The 20,676-nt window shown below is 40.5% G+C and overlaps 1 protein-coding gene across 1 annotated transcript in view; it reads right to left on the bottom strand.

Annotated features, from left to right (window-relative positions):
• Positions 1-295: 295 nt before the first annotated feature.
• The window catches only part of LOC136874263 (WD repeat-containing protein 97), a 48,541-nt gene continuing 28,160 nt past the window's right edge, over positions 296-20,676 (bottom strand). Inside the window, exons 4-5 of the mRNA XM_067147886.2 lie at positions 1,698-1,803; positions 296-1,615 (exon numbers count right to left, since the gene is read on the bottom strand). Of these exons, the coding sequence (XP_067003987.2) occupies positions 1,389-1,615; positions 1,698-1,803 (333 nt within the window). The 3' untranslated portion in view covers positions 296-1,388. The remainder of the gene's footprint in view (positions 1,616-1,697; positions 1,804-20,676) is intronic.

Below are 20,676 nucleotides of genomic sequence, written 5' to 3'. Positions count from 1 at the left end.
ACATTTTCACAACTAAGTATTTAGTTATGAATCTGTTAAAGTGCGATACCGATCATGAAGTTATTTTTATGTAATAACACTAGACATTGGCAAGAAGTCAAACTTCCATTGTAGCGAGACGTACAGATACGTGGCACACTGAAAGAATTGTATCCTATAACAGACTCCCGCTCACAGCTCATTTGCAAGTTGCTTATGTTGCACCGTCGTCTTATGGCGACGATGGGGCAGGATAGGGCGAGGAGTTGGAAGGAAGCATCCATGGTCTTAATTAAGGTCCGTAAATAAGTGAGCCTTTTGACGCAATAATTTAATTAAAACAATGTTGAATCAGAGAACCACGAATACAGTGAAATTTCCGAGTTCCTTGACATCATTTAAAAAAAGACTAGGCAAACAGTTGATAGGGAATTTTCCACCAGGGCGACAGCACCAAATGCAGATCATTGATGATTGTGTGTGTACAGATATTTTTTCATTTAATTCTATATACTTATTTCAGGGAGTTGTAACTATGAGGGAAAAGGTTTGCAACATCAAAAATTGATGCAAAGAGTTGACTGCAGGAGAAACATGAACCTGATAGCTGGATGATGCATAGGAAAGCAATTCATAGAATGAAGACCAGATAGCAGCAGCAAGTAATGAATGCTGTTGCTGCTGTCGTATCAATTAACACTTTTTCTTAATCCTTTTACCCTCCAGGGTTGGTTTCTCCTTCGGACTCAGTGAGGTATCCCACCTCTACCATCTCAAGGGCAGTGTCCTGGAGTGTGAGACTTTGGGTCGGGGATAAAACTGGAGAGGAGTACCAGTATCTCACCCAGGGGCCTGACCTGCGAGGGGGATAGTATAATTGGAAGAGATAGACAAGGAAGAGGGAAGGAATCGGCCGTGGCCTTAAGTTAGGTACCATCCCAGCATTTGCCTGGAAACCACTTCCAGGATGGCTCCTCTACTCAGTTGACCTCCCATGTCAGAGTGAACCCCGTTCCAGCCCTCGTAGAACTTTTCAAATTTCATGGCAGCTACACCACAGAGGGAGACATCAATTCACACTACACAGGTGACTCTAATGTGCCGTATCGATTCAGTAACGTAAAGGGAAACAAATGAATGAATTGATATCCCATGACTAGTTCCCAGCTGATGATGGCCATTTCCAACAGGACAATGAGCCATGCCACACTAGCATGGTCTGAGGAACAGGACAGAGAATATGGCCCCCAGATATCCTGATTATATGCCAACTGGAAGACTTTGTGATATAAGATACACTGAAGTAATTTCTGCCACTTTGTTGAATTGATGCATCATGGAGAGGCCGGAGTTGGTCCTACATCATATTAGGTAGGTGGTAAGTGGTATGTGTAAAGATCAGCATAATATTATGTTGTTACCAGCCGTTTGAGAGCAACTGCTTCAGGCGAGGGTGCTTGGCCGGTAAGAGTTGTCTTCGGAAACAAGGACATAGACACAGACGGGTACACCAGGTCTTCTTCTTCTTCAGCAGAGACATCATAGAGGTTTTCTTTTGTAAATGGCGTGGCTGTTTCTTTGTAGTCATCTGGTATGTCAAACGCCTCTATCTTATAGCGATATTTTGGAGACAGATCTGCAAAAAAAAAAAATTATTAAAAGAAAGACAATACCTCTAACTTTGTTAGAACAGAGATAAAATTGGACTGTCAACTTACATTGGTAATATGGAATTTTGTAAAGGTATTTTCCAATTGCCAGAGTGATGTCACCACGTTGTGATGAATATGACAATAATGACGGGACAACATTCAGTTCAAGAATCTGTAACACACAGAACATACATCTGGGTATCTTCCTCTTAGGATCAAATATTGGGTGTACATAAAAGAAAATCAGAGTTTTTGTGGTTATTATGCCTCTGCAACCAACATGAGTTGTCTATTTTCTCAACTGGATGAAAGTTTGTACCGTGCGTTGTTTTCTCACCCTGTTGCTTGTAGTGTTCTGGTTACAGAGGGGGGCTTCTGAGCGAAAAGCTTTCCGTGTCCTGCAGTAGTTACAGTTCTGCGTGAGTTTTGTGATCCCCCATCTCACAACAACACTCGGTAGTGATTATACCAGTGGAGCAACCTCGAACGCCAGACAGTCAGGGTGACTTTCTAACACAGACCTAACAAGTAGTTGTGTGGAAAGTGTTACAAAAGCAAATAAAAGAGCAGCCATACAGTCCTAAAGCATGCAGATCATGCAGCATAGAAATGCATCAGCTTATTATTATTATTATTATTATTATTATTATTATTATTATCGTATGGCATTTACAAGCATAATCTGTAAAAATATACAATTAACATACACATTAAAATATAGAGGTAATTAAACTAGAATGTCCAGCTTTGACAACCAGTCCACTGCACTTGGTGTCAATTCATGCAGAGTCCGTAAACCGTCCTTAAATGCTGACAGTGGACAGCTCTCAACAACATGAAGCAATGTCTGCTTCTCAGCACCACACTCACACGCAGCACTTTCACAATATCCCCACTTTTTCATCATATATCGGCACCTGCCGTGGCCTGTTCTGAAACGGTTGAGTTTTGACCACTCATGTCGAGGAAGATCGAAACCTGGCACTTTCTTCGTTGGGTCTTTAATCAGAAAGGCGTTAGTGGGTGGACATTGTTCCCATCGCTGTCTCCATTCTGCTGTTACACTGAATTTTTCATAGGAGTGTAGATCAGTCCAGAGTGGATTCCTGGATTTTAACCTCATCACAGGTGGATCTCGTAAGGCATTGAACAAAAGTGAGTTCCTGTGTGCAAAGGTCTTCTTGAGCAACTGTACTTTTGCTGCTTTTCTCCTCAGATCTGGAGGAGCAATGTTTGCTAAAACAGGCAGCCACTGAGTAGGAGTCGACCTCACTGTACCAGTAACAACTCTCATGGTTTCATTGAGCTGTACGTCAATCTTGCTCGAATGTACGCTGTTTTCCCACACAGGAGCGCAGTACTCACCAGCCGAGTATACTAGAGAAAGTGAAGCAGTGCGAAGAGTGTTTGCATCTGCACCCCAGTTGCTGCCCGCTAGTTTATGCAGTAGATTTACTCTTGTACTCAGCTTCTTAGACAGATTCGAGCAATGCTGTTTGAACGATAAGGACCGATCCAGTGTGACACCCAGATATTTTGGGAAGAAGTTGTGGGAGACTTCTGTTCCGTTAAAAAGCACATGTAGCTTCCGATTAGCTTCCATGTTATGCAAGTGGAATGCTGTTACTTCCGTTTTACTAGGATTTGGTTGGAGTCTCCATTTGTGAAAATAGTCGCACATGGTAGCTAGGTCCTCTGTAAGTACATCCTCACAGTGTGCCAAATCCGTACTCTGAGTAATTAAAGCTAGATCATCTGCAAACTGTATCTTCTTTGAAGTTGTTCTTGGCAGGTCATGGATGTAAAGATTGAATAGAATGGGAGATAAAACTGACCCTTGGGGTAAACCATTATTTAGAGATCTCCACCTGCTTCTTTCACCATTCAGAAATACAGCAAGTCGACGGTTGGATAACATGTTGTTTAGTAAGCATGCTAGCTTCTGACAAGGGATGACCTGAACAAACTTGAGCAACAGTCCCTCTCTCCAGACCATGTCATAGGCTGATGTAAGGTCGACAAAAGCTGCAGCAGTCTTCAGTCTTTTCTGGAATTCTGCTTCAATCTCTGTTGTCAGTGTTAACACCTGATCACAACAACTACGATTCTTTCTGAAACCCCCTTGCTCAACAGGGATGACTCTTTCTATTGCTTCCTGGATACGGTTAAGTATCATTCTTTCAAGCATCTTGTAGATTACACTAAGGAGTGAAATTGGTCGATAATGTGAAGCATCAGTTCCTTCCTTTCCTGGTTTCAAGACTGCAATTACTTTGGCTTGTTTTAACAACTTAGGTAATTTACCAGTTCGTAGAATTTCACTGAAGAAGTTGACTAGCCATTGTTTTGTACCAGGGCCTATGGCCTTCAGAAACTCCAGATAGATTTCATCCAGACCAGCAGCTTTATTTATCTTTATCTTGGATAGAGCCTTGTCCAGTTCTTCAGTACTGAAGTCACAGGAATACTCCGGATGGGATGTCAACTGTGATCTTCTCGTTCTTAGTTGCTCCTTAACACTCCTTGCGTGTACCTTGTCCATCTTCGCTCTAGAGATTTGTGTCAGTCTGGAGGCAATGGTGTTTGGGTTCATTGGCAAACTTCTGCGTTTCATTGTAGGGTCACTACCAAGTTTTCTTATGAGGATCCAGGCTTTACGACTAGAGTGTGTGAAGTCTATCTCTGCTGTAGTTCTGTGCCACTTCTCTCTCCTAGATTTATTTAGAGCCCTTATCAACTCATCAGCTGTTGTTTTATTAGGAGAGTTCTGATATTCGGTGTAGAGCTGATTACATTCTTCTGACCATCCTGGTATATACGTCTTGCGATATCCCCGGGGAATGAACTTCCTAGCATTAGCTTTTATGGCGTTGACAAATCTATTGTAATTTTTAGGAACTGGTTGTATCCACTGTACAGTGTTATCAAGTCCTTCTGCAAATTTATCCCACTTTGCTAGTCGAAAATTCCAACGAGGTTGTGGTACTGAAGACACAAGAGGGATCTCAGTGCCATAGTAAATAATAACTGGTCTGTGTTGACTGTGAGGAAAGGAACTGATGACCTTTCGTTGTACCATGTGATGATTCTCAGGAGTTGACTGTGACACTATGCACAGGTCAGGAGAATAATCCTTTAGCCACCTGCCAGAATGAAATGTGCCAGGATGTTTAGCATTGTAGACAAGTTGTAGGGAGTTTGCTTCAATCCAGTTATTTAGGTTGGACCCATTGTCATCTTCAAATTCGTATCCCCATGCTGGGCTATGACTATTGAAATATCCGTCGTACAGAACAGGGTGATCAAAAACTTTTAATGAACAGCTGGACCAACTGACTGCTGGTGGTTTATAGATATTCACAACAGTAATGCCTGAGATTTCCACTGCCAGAACAGAGATATCTGTTGAGTTGTCTTCATAAACAACTTTAAAATCAGTTAACTGGGATCTGATGTAATTTGCGATCCCATAACTTTCATCATTGATTGCTCCAGCAAGATTGTAACCACCTATTTTTCCTCTTCTGTAGAGATCTTCACTGTCACTGGTATGTGTTTCCTGTAGTGCTATCAAATCCATGTTGTTCTCCAGCATAAGGCGAGACAGATACTGACTCTTTGGTGGTGATATGGATTCGATATTTAAGTGACAAATGCGGAGATTGTTACCAAGTCTGATCGACAAGTGTTCTGGTTGGTCCTCTAAAGGACTGTTAGTGGACATAGTACTTGCTATCATCTGCTTGTTGCTGTGTAGCAGCGCCTTCGTGGAAGAATCAGCCGGTGTATCACCGTTGCCCAGGGAACGCCCGAATGCCTTATCTAGCACTCTTCGGGGAGGCTCCTTCCGTGTTCCCCAATGCATCAGCTAATGGCAGGTAATGAAGGTTTCCGTAAGCATGGAATTTTCAGTGATGAATCAACAGTCCATGTCACTGGTAAAGTGAACACACACAATGCTCGTATCTTGGCACACGTAACAGCGATCAGTGGAAAATGAAACAGATTCCCTGAAAGTAAATGTATTCCGTGCATTATCCGAACGTCAGATTTAGAGGCTGTTCTTTTTGCAGGAAACAACAGTTACAGGAACTGTATACCCAAATATGCTAGATGTTAGATACAGCCTTCATTTAACAGCAAGATGGTGCACTCTTTCATTTTTCTCACCACATGCGGGAATAGTTCTGGATGATAAGACTTCCCTCCGATGGTCTGACCACTTTCCATGTGATTACATGTGATTGAACGTATGGGAAAACCTAACTGAAAGATACGCTGACCAGTGTGTCATGCGACTAAAGTTTCTCACACTTTCCAGTGTTGACTAGTTAAATGTAACTTGAAGGCTTTCCAGTCTGTCGAACACACGAGTGTCCAAAAGTTAAGCATAATCACTAAACGAGGCCATACTGCCTGATAGGAACGTCACTCACACACCACATGTCACACAACTTGTCCAGTGTCAGAAATGTTCTGATAGCTAAGGTACAACAACTAACAAAACTTGGCAATGTCTTCCACAACAAAATATGCTGTTAATAAGGTGTATGGTTACCCCTAACAGCCACACATGCTTTGCAGTGACGTGGCATGCTCTCCATCAGATGGTCCAAGAGCTCTTGTGGCAGTCAATCCCATTCCTCTGAAACGGCACTGTGGAGGTCTTGGAGGGTTCTTGGTGGAGGCTGTCAGGATACAATTTACCTCTCCAATGCATCCCAGACATGTTCTGATCCACAGATCTCACTGGCCAGTCCATGCGATGAATGTCTTCTTCAGCCAGAAATTAATCCACCAGAGCAGTGCGGTACGGTCAGGCATTATCGTCCATTAAGAGGAAGTCTGGACCAACCGCACCTCTAAAGAGTCGAACATGTGGTCTCAGTACCTCATCCCTCAGCGCTAACAGTGTTCCTCGGATCACCCATGAAGATGTGCAGGTCCGTACGGCCATTCAACATGACATGTAATGAACTTCATGGTGGTCCGTATTGAAAATTGTATATTATCTCAAAACAATTCAGTTTATTAAAATGATTAACCTATTCAATATGATACATTCATAAGAATGTTTATAACTTATACATAATACTCAAATTTGGACATGTTTCACCCTAGTTGTGGGCATCTTCAGCCTAATTTTCCTCCTCAAAATCAAATGTTATCGGGATCCTGATATTCTCAAATTGAACCATCTTAATAGCTAAAATAGTATGAGTTAAAACTATAATGTGTCGGTCTCATTACTGACAGGTGAACAATTATTTAATGGAGTTCTTGAAGCAGTCTTTAAAATTCATTCATTAAAATATCTGGTGTTGGCACTTATTAAAATTAGTATGTGGTTAGTTACCCTCTGTCTTAGTAATAAGACCGACACATTGTATTATTTTAGCTATTAAGATGGTTAAATTTGAGAACATCGGGATCCCGATAACATTTCATTTTGAGGAGAAAAATTAGGCTGAAGATGCCCACAACTAGGGCGAAACATGTCCCAATTTGAGTATTATGTGTACGTTATAAAAATTCTTATGAATGTATCATATTGAATAGGTTGACCATTTTAATGAACTTAATTGTTTTAAGATAACATTCAACATGATGCCACCACCACCATACTGGTCCCGTTCCACGATGTTCCTGTGGTTGTATTGGCTACCCGGTTCTCTCCAGATTAATGTGCGATGGGAATTGTCCTGCAAACTGAAGTGGGATTCATCTGTGAAGAGCACATGCCTCCATTCATTCATGGCCCAGTTTCGATGTTGACGGCTCCACAGTAAACAGGCCCGTCTCTGTGCTGGAGTGAGCGAGACGCACACCGCTGGACATCGGGCAAACAGCCCTGCTGTTCTGAGCCGCCGGTACACAGTTTGCCGGGAAACGGCAACCCCTGAGACGGCTGCAAGCTCCGCCGACAATTGTCTTGCAGGTGCACTCTGAATTCGTCGGGCGGTTAAGGCCAGATATCGGTCCTGCTGTGGGGTGGTTATCCTTGGTCGACCTGGTACTGGCCTACAACTAACATCTCCTGTGTCTCGAAATTGTCTCCAAAGCCAGGAAATGACACTTTGCGGCACATTCATGAATACGGCGACTTCGGTCTGTGTCTTGCGTGCTTCCAGGAGGCCAAGTATTCTACCCTGCAAAATAGGGTCCAAATGGCGACGTTGTGCCATTATGTTATCACGTTCACGATGAGGCTACACTCCACACACTATAACAGGTCAAACATGACTGAGGGAATATGGGGCGCAGGCACTGGCTGTGTTTACCTTGCAGTTACATCGCTAGTCAAAGCAGGGAACACTCCTTTTCTATACAGAGCGAACAAGTAAGGTTGGTAGGTGCATATGTCGTACAGTTTGCGGTCTATTTCCTATTGCCCTGCTTACTCGTAACTTATGCTTAACTTTTGGACATTAGTGTCTACACTGAGTGGTCCAAAGTCATGGGAAGGCACTGAACGTGATGTTAATGACGAATTGCTCCTCCGCGAGCCCTCAAAACAGCAGCAATACAGTGAGGCATTGACTCTACAAGGTGTTGGAATTATTCTGGAGGAATCTGGACCCACGCATCTTACACTGCTACCCACAAATGATCTTGTGTAGTTGGTGCGGGGTTCATGGTGTGTACACCAGCGTCGACAGCATCCCATAAATGCTCAATTGGATTAAGATCGGGAGATCTGGAGGGCTAATTCATGGTCGTAACTTCACTAGAACGCTCCTCCAACCAGCTGTGTGCCACAACAGAGCGGTGACATGGCGCATTTTTCTGTTGAAATATGGCATCTCCATCAGTGTACTCTAGGGACAGAAAGAGATGCAGATGGTCGAAAGAATGTCCACATAACGTGCACCTGTCAGCGCTTCCTGCAGCCGGACAATGTGGCCTAATTGCGACCATGAGAACGCCACCCAGACCAGAACTGAGCCACCTTCCACCTGGACACAACCTTGTTGACACGCAGGATCCATAGCTTCATGGGGCATACACCACACTCTCATGCACCCATCAGCTCAATACAACTGGAATTGGGATTCATCGGACCATACCACATGCCACCACTGTTCCATGGTCCATTGCCGATGTCCGTGGGCCTATGCACGTCATTGAGCTCTGTGTCGAGGTGTCAGCAAAGGGACACGAGTTGGTAGTCGGCTGGTGAAGCCTGTGCACTGCAGTTGCCTCCTTACAGTCCTGGTAGAAATGGGTTCCTGACTCCCAACATTCAAATGGGTGGTGATCTGACTTGCAGTAGTGACATGATGCCCATTCATTAAACACCTGTGGCCTTCCCTTGCAGCGGTTTACGCAGGTTGTAACATTCTTTCTGCGATATTGAAGATCCACCCTCGACACTATTGACCTCAGAAACCCAAATTCACGCATTATCTCTGCCATGATATGAACCATGCACTATGCACCGATGATAATCCCACGTTCAAAATGGGTTAACTCGCAATGACAGACTGCTCAGCTATGTGACAGCTAGTCGCAACGCTCAGGGGTTGTACACAGCACATTTTCTAATGGGACACCCCTACCCCATGACTTTTAGCCACTCAGTGTAAATATAAAATATTACACTATAACTACCACATTATTAAACAAGGAATCATATCAGAAAAATACTAGGGAAAACTTCCTTGGTCTCACTGTACTTACCTATATGCAGATGACATGGTCATAAGCTCACCAAGCAAGGTCGAACTACGGGAAACGCTGAACAACGTACATACTTGGGCGAAGGAAAATGAACTCAAAATTAACCAGAACAAGATGGTATACATGGTATTCAGAAAAGGAGGAAAAGCTGCAGCCACAGATAGAATGACACAGGATGGGGAAGAAATAGAGCTAGTAAACTCGTACAAATACCTTGGAATCACCCTACAGACAACATGCAACTCATTCAGGAAACAGTAAAAGAAAGAGCAACTGCCACAATCGGGGGAATCTACAGTGTAAAGAATATTACCTCCCTATCACTACAAACAGCCATAACCCTTTTCCATGCAAAAATAAGCCCAGTCCTAACATACGGTCTTGAAGTAATATGGGAAAAATTATCCCTGTCAGACTTAAAGACCATAGAGAAAGTGAAAGCCCGATATTTAAAAAGAGCACTAGGAGTAGCGAAAACGGCCCCATCCAGACTTGTTTACGAACTAGCAAAAGATACATTTTATATAGAGGACCTACGACTCCAGTTATTCCTGCCATACACCAAGCCAGCGAAGACACTTATCGAGATTAGAGAGAAGAAACAATGAGAAATACCCCTAGACTTTTATGAAACAGACGCTATGGCGGACAGGAGATGGGTGAACGAAAACCAGAAACTAAGGAACGTAATCACCAGACTGGCAATCCATGGATTTCACCATAAAATCTGCCAGAAGAAGAAATACCACAAAGCATCCAAAACTGTGTATGTGCACTGTGTAACCAGCTCTGTGACAGGTACCACTTAACCATGTGTACCAAGAGGCAAAAGTCTATTGTTGAGTATAGTAAGACATAACCGTGCACACTTAAAAGGAATCACACAGTTAAATGAATATAATAGGGAGAAATGAGGGCAGATAAAACTGTTTAAATACTATATTTTGAATATTATAATTAGATACTATTATACAGGATAAGCTCCCAAGGATATGTAATACATGTCATGTATGTACATATTTGGCCATTTGGCTGCAATAAATTTCTCTATCTTTAAACAACTTATCTGCATTTAGGGCAGTCACCCAGGTGGCAGATTCCCTATCTGTTGTTTTCCTAGCCTTTATTAAATGATTTCAATGACATTGGAAATTTAATGAACATCTTCCTTGGTAAGTTATTCCAATCCCTAACTCTCCTTCCTATAAATGAATATTTGCCTCAATTTGTCCTCATGTATTCCAACTTTTTCTTCATACTGTGATCTTTCCTACTTTTAAAGACGCCACTCAAACTTATCTGTCTACTAATATCATTCCACACCATTTCTCCGCTGACAGCTCGGAACATACCATTCAATTTACAATACCATTCAGTCGAGCAGCTCGTCTCCTTTCTCCCAAATCTTCCCAGGCCAAACTTTTGCAACATTTTTGTAACGCTACTCTTTTGTCGGAAATCACCCAGAACAAATTGAGCTGCTTTTCTTTGGATTTTTTCCAGTTCTTGAATCAAGTAATCCTGGTAAGGGTCCCATACACTGGAACCATACTCTAGTTGGGGTCTTACCAGAGACTTTTAAGCCCTCTCCTTTACATCCTTACTACAACCCCTAAACACCCTCAAAACCATGTGCAGAGATCTGTACCCTTTATTTACAATCCCATTTATGTGATTACCCCAATGAAGATCGTTCCTTATATTAACACCTAAATACTTACAATGACCCCTGAAAGGAACTTTCACCCCATCAACGCAGTAATTAAAACTGAGAGGACTTTTCCTATTTGTGAAACTCACAACCTTGTCTTGTTCCTGAGAGAACATCATCAGTTACACTCAAATATTTAGAATGTTTACGTTTATTTCTGTTTAGTACTTTGGAACCTGAAATCTGGAACGTATCTTGATTTGTCTCTACTCCAGCGTTTGTATTGTGAAAACTCTGTTGGTCTGTCTGTTAGGTCCTCAGTCCAGAGGCAGCACCAAAATGAGGCGTTCTATGCATGATGAGGAGTGAGGTAGTTTGCCATTGCTTTCCTCGCTGGCCAGATGGTGCTCACCATGGTTCTGCTTCGAATGTCACTGCCCATACCACAGCAGCTTCCATATTGTCACATGAGGCTGAGACACGTGCCACGAGTACTGCATCCATCAAGAAATTATAACAGGCAGCTTTCAGCTCGTGTATGGTCAATATCATCATCCTTTCAAGTATTGGTCCTATAGAAGAACTGTTACGGTCTCTCTTCCTGGGGCGTCCCAGAGATCTCTTCCCACAGGGGCAGTAGTTTATGATCCTGCTTCTGTCTATTCTGTTTAGGTGTTGTAGCCAATTTCTCTGGTATTCATAGATGTATTCCAATTCAGGTCTGCTTTAAAGATCATTCAGAACTTCTGTGTTCCCACTTAGTGACTCCTGCTGTTTGCCGCATGTATTTCATTTCAGCTATAGTTACTCTTCTCTCATATTTCCTCAGGGTCCACGCTTCACTTCCATAGCCAAGGTTTTGTAGTTTCATATACCGGTGTGTTTTTGAACTAATGATGGTCTAAAAACTTTATTGATGATTCCCAAACATCTGTTGAATTTGGAGATTTTCTTGGGTATGTCCAGTTCTTCAAAGAAAGACAGTTTGTAGCCGAGGTATTTAAAATCATTTACTCTTTCCAAAATGTTATTATTTAAGCAGGTCTTGCTTCTTACCGGTTCCTTGCCTCAGAAAGCCATTATCTTAGTTTTCTCAAGGGATATTTCTGTTGAGTACCTTTAGGTTTAGGATACATTGAACGCTATAAATCATCTTCTGAGGTGACGACCAACACTAAGTCATCTGCAGATAATACTGTGCCCAGCTGTAGATTTCTGTTAATGCAGATGGAAACATGTCTTATTCTCTAAATTCTCCAATGAAAGCATTCATATGAACAGGAGAGGGGAAAGAGCACAAACCCTGTCTTACTCCCGTGTTTATTGTTTTCTACTCTGATAATTTAGTGTTGACTTTTACGGAAATGAGGTTATGTTTGTGAAGGTTACTTATGTTCTGTACCATCTGTTGTGTGGTGTGATCAGATATTAAAATATTAAGTAAGGTATTGCGGTTTACTTTCTCAAAAGTTTTTTTAAGTCCATGAAAGCAATGTGTGTTTCTACATTAAATTAACTGTGTTTTTCTAGAAGTATTTTCATTGTGAAATAGCCATCGCAGCAAGAGTAACGACGATACTCTCTTGTGCACACATGGTATTATAACAACATTTGCATGATGTGGTTTTTAAAATGACCTTAAGAAATAAAATTGGAAGAGGTGAAAGGTCAGTTAGAAGAGCAGCGATATGGCTTTAGAAATGGCAGATCAACAGTAGACCCATCTTTAGTATCAGACAGTTAATGGAAAGGCATTGGGAGTCTGGTAAAGATTTAAAGATGGCATTTCTTCACATAATAAGGGTATTTGGGTCAGGGTTATGAATCAAGGATCTCCACAGTTTCTGTCTCTCCACCACTCTCTTACTTCCTTGAAAATGTCTTCTAATATTATTCCTCTCTTCTCTATACTCTCCTTGACTGTATCCATTCTTTCTGGGCCTTCCCCATTGTCATCCTCCTATTATTTTCTCTGTAAATACTCACTTTGGAATTCTATCCTCTTCCATTCTCATCTTGTGTCAATACCATTTCAGCTTACTGGTCTCTATCTTGTCTTGCAGTTCAGGGAAACCAGTTCTCTCTCTGATTTTATCCCTTTTTCTCTTTCCAATTATTCCTCTAAGGAATTTCATCTTGGCTGCTTTCATCATGTTTTGTTGCTGTCCAGGTGCCTGCTGTGTATATCAGAATTTTCTTGCACTTCTCTGGGACGTCCCGGTTCCACACAATACCTCTTACATACGGGTAAAACCTATTAGCTTGTTCAATTCTCTTTCCAATTCTTCGTTTATTTCCCCATCTTTTCAAAATGTACATGCTTCTTGCTGATGTATTTGCTTGGTCCTTTACAGCCCCCGGAATAACATGTTAAAAGTAACCAAAGTAAAATTAGATCATCATTGCATCCGACAGCTTCCTTAACCCGGACCATGATCTGTGTCCACGCAGTGGGGGTGGGTACTGTAGTCGAAGCTACGGTAATGGCCAAGTTCTGTTGGGGACCCAGTCCCATGGTGTATAACGGGTCCTGTGCACAGGGATACATGTGAAGACCTTAATGGAAGTAAAGTTTTCAATAGAGCAGAACGGGCAGAGGAAGCAACCTGTTCATCTGGGGATAGTACAGACGAAACCCACTGCCTTGTGGGAAGAGGAGGGATCCTCAAATAAACATTGAAAGAAAATCCTCTGATGCATTAGGCATAGCAGGTCAACAGAAGAGTGTTATTATGTGTTGCCTTCAATCTAAGAATGAGCCTCGGATGGAAGAATAAACCAAATTTAAGCCAAACTTCGTGTACTCTTGAAACGAATGACAAATCTCCAGAGTTTGAAGATAAACCTAGGAATACAGGAAGTAATATCAATGAAAGACACAATACCCAGACTAGACTAAAATACAAACACAAACTGAGATTAGGAACTCTAAACACGATAACGCTGATATTAGTGTCTATTAGCTTGAATTAAGAACTAGTGTTAGGTTTAATGGTCCACCCATCCAATACACTTCACTTTACAAGTGAAAACTATTTAATCACTACCACTATCAGCCGTATTCAATCGTTTATACGATGTGGCCTCTAAGTCTGAAGCAAGGTAGGTTTTCATGAGGTCTCTCCATCTGGGATGGTCTTGAGTGATGTTCTGCCAATTGATCCTAGTAATCTTCCAGATGTCTTATTTTAAGACTTCGTCAGTCATAACATCTCGTAACAGATTACGATACTCATTGTTGCTGTCTGATTAATTTTAAAAATGGAAGAACCCATGTCCTTTGTGAACTGTTTGAGAATACACTAAAGACAATAAATAATATTTACATATAATCGCCCATCACTTCTTGAAAAAAAAAATTTCTTCAGTGTTAAAATCTGAATTACATTTCTTGAAATTGTGACATGCAGTGCTGGTAGCTTCAGTGTACTGACTGAGGGAGATTTGAATTCTGGTCTCAGAATAGTAAAATGGGACCATATCCACATCTGAATACTTAAAAGCTTTAATTCTTATGAAAATTCCTTTCAAAAAATAAGCTATTTCTGGCAGAAGGAATCTAATGCTTCTGAGATAGCCTGTCGCGCTGTATGGCCACCGTATTGATAGCTTAAATATTCCTTTCAAAAGACAAGGTCTGAAAAGAAAGAGAGATATATATAATTAATGGGTTTAAAACCCTTGGAAATTTAAGAAATGAGTTTCCAACACGAATAAAGTTGGTGAAAGTCCCTATAGCTGGTTCACATATGAGCCTCGCTCAAACTTGCTTTTTGCCATGCTACTGCATGTATTATAGTTATGTTTCCTCTCGCCAGGCAGAACTTGGCTAGGGGCAGTAGGTGGGGGAGCAGTGCTATTAGTAGGGGAAGGGGAAACAGCTCCGCCTATAAGTAGAACGGGAGGGTGGGATATTTGTTTTAGAGGAGTTAACTTCAAATTATTAATTTTTCATGACGATAAGGGCAACAGTATCTATTCATACAACAGATTTTTTCCTCTTGTATGTCATTCAAATTTTTGTTTGCATTAATACTCTGGTTCAAACTTATATAAATATTTTCGTAATTGCTCATCAGGTTCCCTTTGCTCACTTTTAAAAAAATGGTCAAGTCTTTATTTATGTTGGTATATTGGTGACCAGTATCTCCCATATGGACACTCATAGCAGAATTCTTCTTGTGTCTATTAACATTGACATGTTCCAGATATCTAGTTTGAAAACTCCTACCTGTTTGTCCCATGTACGTGACAAAACATTGATCGCACTGAAGTTTATAGATTCCTGAATCTAAGTAATTCCCTTTATTGTAATTTACACTATTATGGTTATAAAATATGTGACCATTATTGTTCTTTATTGAAAATGAGACATGATAATCGTGTTTCTTAAATCATTTTGTGATTTGAAAAATTCCCAGGTTTGTAAATGTAGAAGTCTTACGATTTTCTGGAGTTTGTCTTTTCTTTTTACTTCAATTATAATTTTATTAATGGTCTTCAGACTAGACTTTTCACACTCATCTTCTTGATTTGGGAAACTCGAGAAGTACCTGAAAGGCGATCGTAGTGTATGTGGGAATACCGTGGTATATCGCTTTTGTCAATTGCAGGTAAAATTCTTGCAAGAATTCTATTAAACCAGCTCCGAGTTATCTCAGAGAGGATTTTGCCTGAGTCTTAATGTGGTTTCTGAACCTCCAGAGGCACAACAGATATGATCTTCTGTGCTGGGCAACTCCAGGAAAAATGCAGAGAACAACAGCAGCCTCTGTATTTAGTTTTTTATGATCTGGAAAAATCCTTTGATTCAGTACCAAGATCTGTTATGTGGAAAGTATTGAGACATTTTAAATGTCCTGAATGTTATGTGGAATTGGTTCAAGCTCTTCATGATGGCATGTCTGGACAGGTTCTTCATGGTAACTCAGTATCAGATTCATTCCCAATCACACATGGATTGAAACAAGGCTGTGTGCTTGCTCCTACACTCTTTGCACTATACATGCTGCATGAATCATCTGCAAACAACTTAGGCATGGAGATTAAATTTTGTTTTGATGGAGGCCTTTTCAATCTGGCAAGAGTTCGCTCACAAAGACGTCTGGTTACCCGAGTGATAGAACTGCAGTATGCTGACGACACTGCATCTCCTGCTCTAACACTTGCAGAACTACAACAGTCAGTCAACTGCTTTAAAACTGCATGTGATCACTTTGGTCTTACCATTAATGCAAAAAAACGTAGGTACTTCCACAACCTGCCCCAGGATTAACACCTCCTGAGTTTGGTGTTTCCATCTTAGACACAACACTGGAACAGGTTGATCACTTTTCATATCTTGGAAGCATCTTGTCTAAACAGTGTACCTGTGAACAAGATGTTGATAGCTCATGCAGCATTCAGACGGTTAATGCACAGAGTCTTCATGAATAACGACCTAAAACTGCATACCAAACTCATGGTGTACACGCTGCTGTATGGCTGTGAAACTTGGACACTATCGCCGTGATATCAAAAAACTTGAGCGCTTCCATCAACAGAAAATGAGATTTATCATGAATATTAAGCGCAGCTAAATAGCATTGAGGCAACAATCATCGCTCATCAACTGAGATGGTTACGCCATGTTCACCGCATGGGTGGTACCGGCCCATCAATTGAGATGGTTAGGCCATGTTCACCGCATGGGTGATACCAGGCTTCCCCGCCAAATTCTTTACGGTGAACTTTGCTCCGGCAGTAGACCTCATGGAGCCCCTCTTAAGCGGTTTAAGGACCAGCTGAAACACATCATGAAGACAACTGGTATAGATATACAGACATGGGAAGAATGTACTGTGGACCACTCTCTGTGGCAGAACACTACATCCACCGCTGTCAACTTGTTTGGAAGAGAACGCCACAGACATCAAGAGGCCAAGCATCAAGCAATAAAAAACTCCATCAATTACAACCCTGCTCACCTCCATCCATTCTGTGTGATTTGTGTGGGCGTATGTTTTATGCCAGGATTGGTCTGTTTAGTCATCGTAAACACATCTATAAACTGAGTTGAACTGGCCAATGTATGCAGGAAGAAGTTATACTCAGATTGAGTTAGAGCCAACCTAACCTATTAATGGTATTAACACTGAACCCATTCATATTGGCTATCTTCTGTATGTATCGTAATTCTTTTTCTCTTTCAGTATGAGACAAAGAATAGTTTTACAATAGCCCAAATGTATGCCCCTCAGCTGGTTATGAAGAGTCGTGGTCTACATGGAAGAGTTTGAACAAGCTGTGGTCTGGTGTTGGTCAATCTAAGATCAATATGAAGAAGTGGGGTCTATCTGAAGTGTCAACCCTCTGTGCCTGCGGAGAAGATCAAACCATGGCACACCTCCTTCATTGCAACTCCTGCCCTCTCGTTTGCACTATGCAAGATTTAGTGAAGGCCATACCAAATGGTCGAGATCTCGCCAAATTTTTGTCAGATATGATATGACACAATTGTTACTTTTAATGTACCTCTAGTGTGTTTTTACCAGTTATCTAATCATTGTTCTCATTCTTAACTAATAATGTATTGCTTCTGATATGAATAAATAAGCAAGGATGCAGTGGTGATGAGAAAACAGAGTTTATGGATGATTTGGAAGATCAAACACGAGAAGACAGTGTTATGATAATTCTGGATCTGAACGGGGCCAACAGATCTGGGTACGGGTTGGTGTTGGGCCTTTTTGGATATGGAAGAAGAAATGTAAAGGGCGAAGATATCCTAAATTTGTGTGAAAGAAACAATCTTTTAATAAAAAATACGTTCTTCAAAAAAGGGGATAGCCATAAGATTACCAGATATGGCTGGGATGGGAAGTCAAAGACAGTTATTGATTATGTGGTAACCGATAAATTAATTGGAGAAAAGTGAGGGATACAAAAGTTATCCCAAGTGAAAGCTTGGATAGTGACCAAAGACTTCTAGTTGTGGATCTAAATTGCACAGTTAAAGCTACACTTGCAGTAAAGAGATTGCCAAAGATTAAAGAATGAAAACTGAAAAATGAAGAAATCAAGAAGTATTTTCAATATTTGATAGAGACTAAATTGGCAAAATATGAGACAGGTAGTGTCGATGAAGAGTGGAATGCATTTAGAACAACAATAGTTATCTGTGCTATAGAGGTATGTGGAAAAACAAAAAGTAAAGTCAAGGAGAAAGAAACAAGTTGGTGGAATGATAGAGTAAAACATACAATTAAAGAAAGAAACATAGCAAAGAAAAACAAAGATGTTGAGAAACAAAATCAGGCTCAGAGAATTGTACCAAAGGACGATGAAAAAATAGGAAGACTGGAACAGGAATAAAGGAATAAGAACCTCCAGGTAAAAAGAGTAGTGAAAGAAGAAAAGAAGATGAGCTAGGAACTGTTCACCCAAAGAACTGAGGAAGATAGTAAAGGAAATCATAAAATGTTATACAGGTTAATGAAAAGTAAAACATCAAATAGGGAAGGAATTAAAGCTACTGAAACAGAGGACAGGATCATTATAAGAGTCATGGTAGGAATCAGAGAGGAGATGAAGAGTTATTTTGAAAACGTTTGAATGGGGAGTGTGAAAACGAGCAAGTTACCGAAGTCACGGATGAATTACAGAAGGAACAGAAAATGCACTACCACACTACCAACCACCACAGAAACACACGATAATGATTACATCCCTCCATATAGGGTTGGCATCGGGAAGGGCATCCGGCTGTAAAACAGGGCCAGATCCACATGTGTGATGCAGTTCGCACCTGCGACCCCACAGGTGTGGGAAAAAGTGGTAGCAAAAGAAGAAGAGACGGAAAATGCCCTGAAGAAAATGAAAAATGGAAAGTCGGCGGAAGCAGATGAACTAACAGCAGACATGATTAAGGCAACTGGAATCCCTGGAATACTGTGGCTACATTGTACACTGGGAGTTATATGGAAGGAGAATAAGTTGCCACATGACTGGAAAAAAAGGACAATTGAACTAAAAAAATTGTAGGTTTCAACTTTTCAATACAAATACAATGTTGTTAGATGGTATTTACAATATATATTTTATTGCAGAACTGTAGTTTCGGTGCTCATTTAGACGCCATCATCAGCTGCTTAATTAGCGAAGAAAAACTTGGCGATATAATAATGTACAACAATATATTGATATAATTAACTCCTTAATATCAATTTTATGTTAAGTTTAAAAACTCTATTTTACAACAAGATAACCCTTGTGAGGTAAAAACATAAAATCTCACCTCTAGGTGATGAGTTGTCTTCAGTATTCAGTATTGGGTATTATTCTATACACTCGTAAACATCAAGTTCATATACAATCTTAAAATTGAAAAATTAGAGCTGAATCCAGTCCTATACTGTTAAAAAGTTCAATTCACAGATGCGTTGCTAGCCTTTTATTAGATAAAAACTGCAGCACGACGAGTGCAGTCATCGCTCCAAGTACACAGCCGTTGAAGGTTGTATTGAACTGAGAGGCTTTGCCCGGGAAAATAATCACAGTTCCAACCTTTAGCCTAAGAACTAGGTTTGTACATATCAATAAACTTCAGAAAACAGCGCAGTTTAGCATTTTAATGAACACAAAGAGTTGGATTCAATTCCAAACCTCTCCATAGTGTTCATATGGAGTGAGGGCATTTGATCTTGCTGATGGTGATTCGTCTGTCGGATGGAGACATTAAACCTTGAGCAGACCCCTTAGTGCTATTCGATAGGAGTAGGCTATGTGCTGGCACCGGGTTTCACCTTCTCCCTTCCTATTATCATATGTAGGGCCCGGATGGTTATGACCTAAAAATGTATTAAAATACAACTTCAAAGTTTTCAAAATCTTCGAAATCTTGCTGCTGTTTAAATTAACATCGTACTGAAAATATACTTTTAAAATCTAGATCATTCAATAACAATAAATGAGCAATATTAATTTTATTGTTCTATTTTGAATTAATTTAATACTCATTCCAGAGGTAACTCTACACAGAATGAAATAAATGTCACATTTCGATCAGAAAGAATCATTACAATAACAAATTGCATACTGTGTATTTTAAAGTTTTCAAATAGGAAAGAGACTGCTCAACTTCGCAGGGTGTTAGTTCAATTGAGGCTTTATTCACATCTGTTTCTTTCTATAGGGATTACCCGCCTAATTCACATAAATATATATTTCTAAGAAATATAACTGTAAGAAATTACAGACAATTTGGATATGTGAAAAATCTGTCTTTGAGTAGACTGAAAACAGCTATGAAAAAATAGATATAAAGATAAAAATATGACACAAACATGAAAATTCACAGGAAAATATGACCATAATATGAAAATTTACTGGAAAATGACAAAAAACATCAAAAGAGCCAAAATATGACTTCATATGACCCGTGAAAATTGCATAATTTCAGTCACTGTGGATAAAATTATGTTTAACTTTTATTTTGCATGAAAATCATGTCACATAATTCATTTCATGTCATTAACTCCTGTGATGAGGTTGATCTCAGAAAGGGTATCTGCTACAAAGATTCGTCTCACATCATACCCGACACCGTAGAGAAACGGGATAACGGTTGGATATACTGTACAGTGGATCCACCTGTCTGACAACGGCCTGTCATATATGTCAAACAAATAGGTATTTAGTATGAATTTGGAAGAACTTTCCCACACAACCTGCATA

Source organism: Anabrus simplex, chromosome 5 (genome assembly GCF_040414725.1).
Source record: "Anabrus simplex isolate iqAnaSimp1 chromosome 5, ASM4041472v1, whole genome shotgun sequence".
NCBI classification, from domain to species: domain Eukaryota; kingdom Metazoa; phylum Arthropoda; class Insecta; order Orthoptera; family Tettigoniidae; genus Anabrus; species Anabrus simplex.
This window is presented reverse-complemented; position numbering and strand designations above follow the sequence as displayed.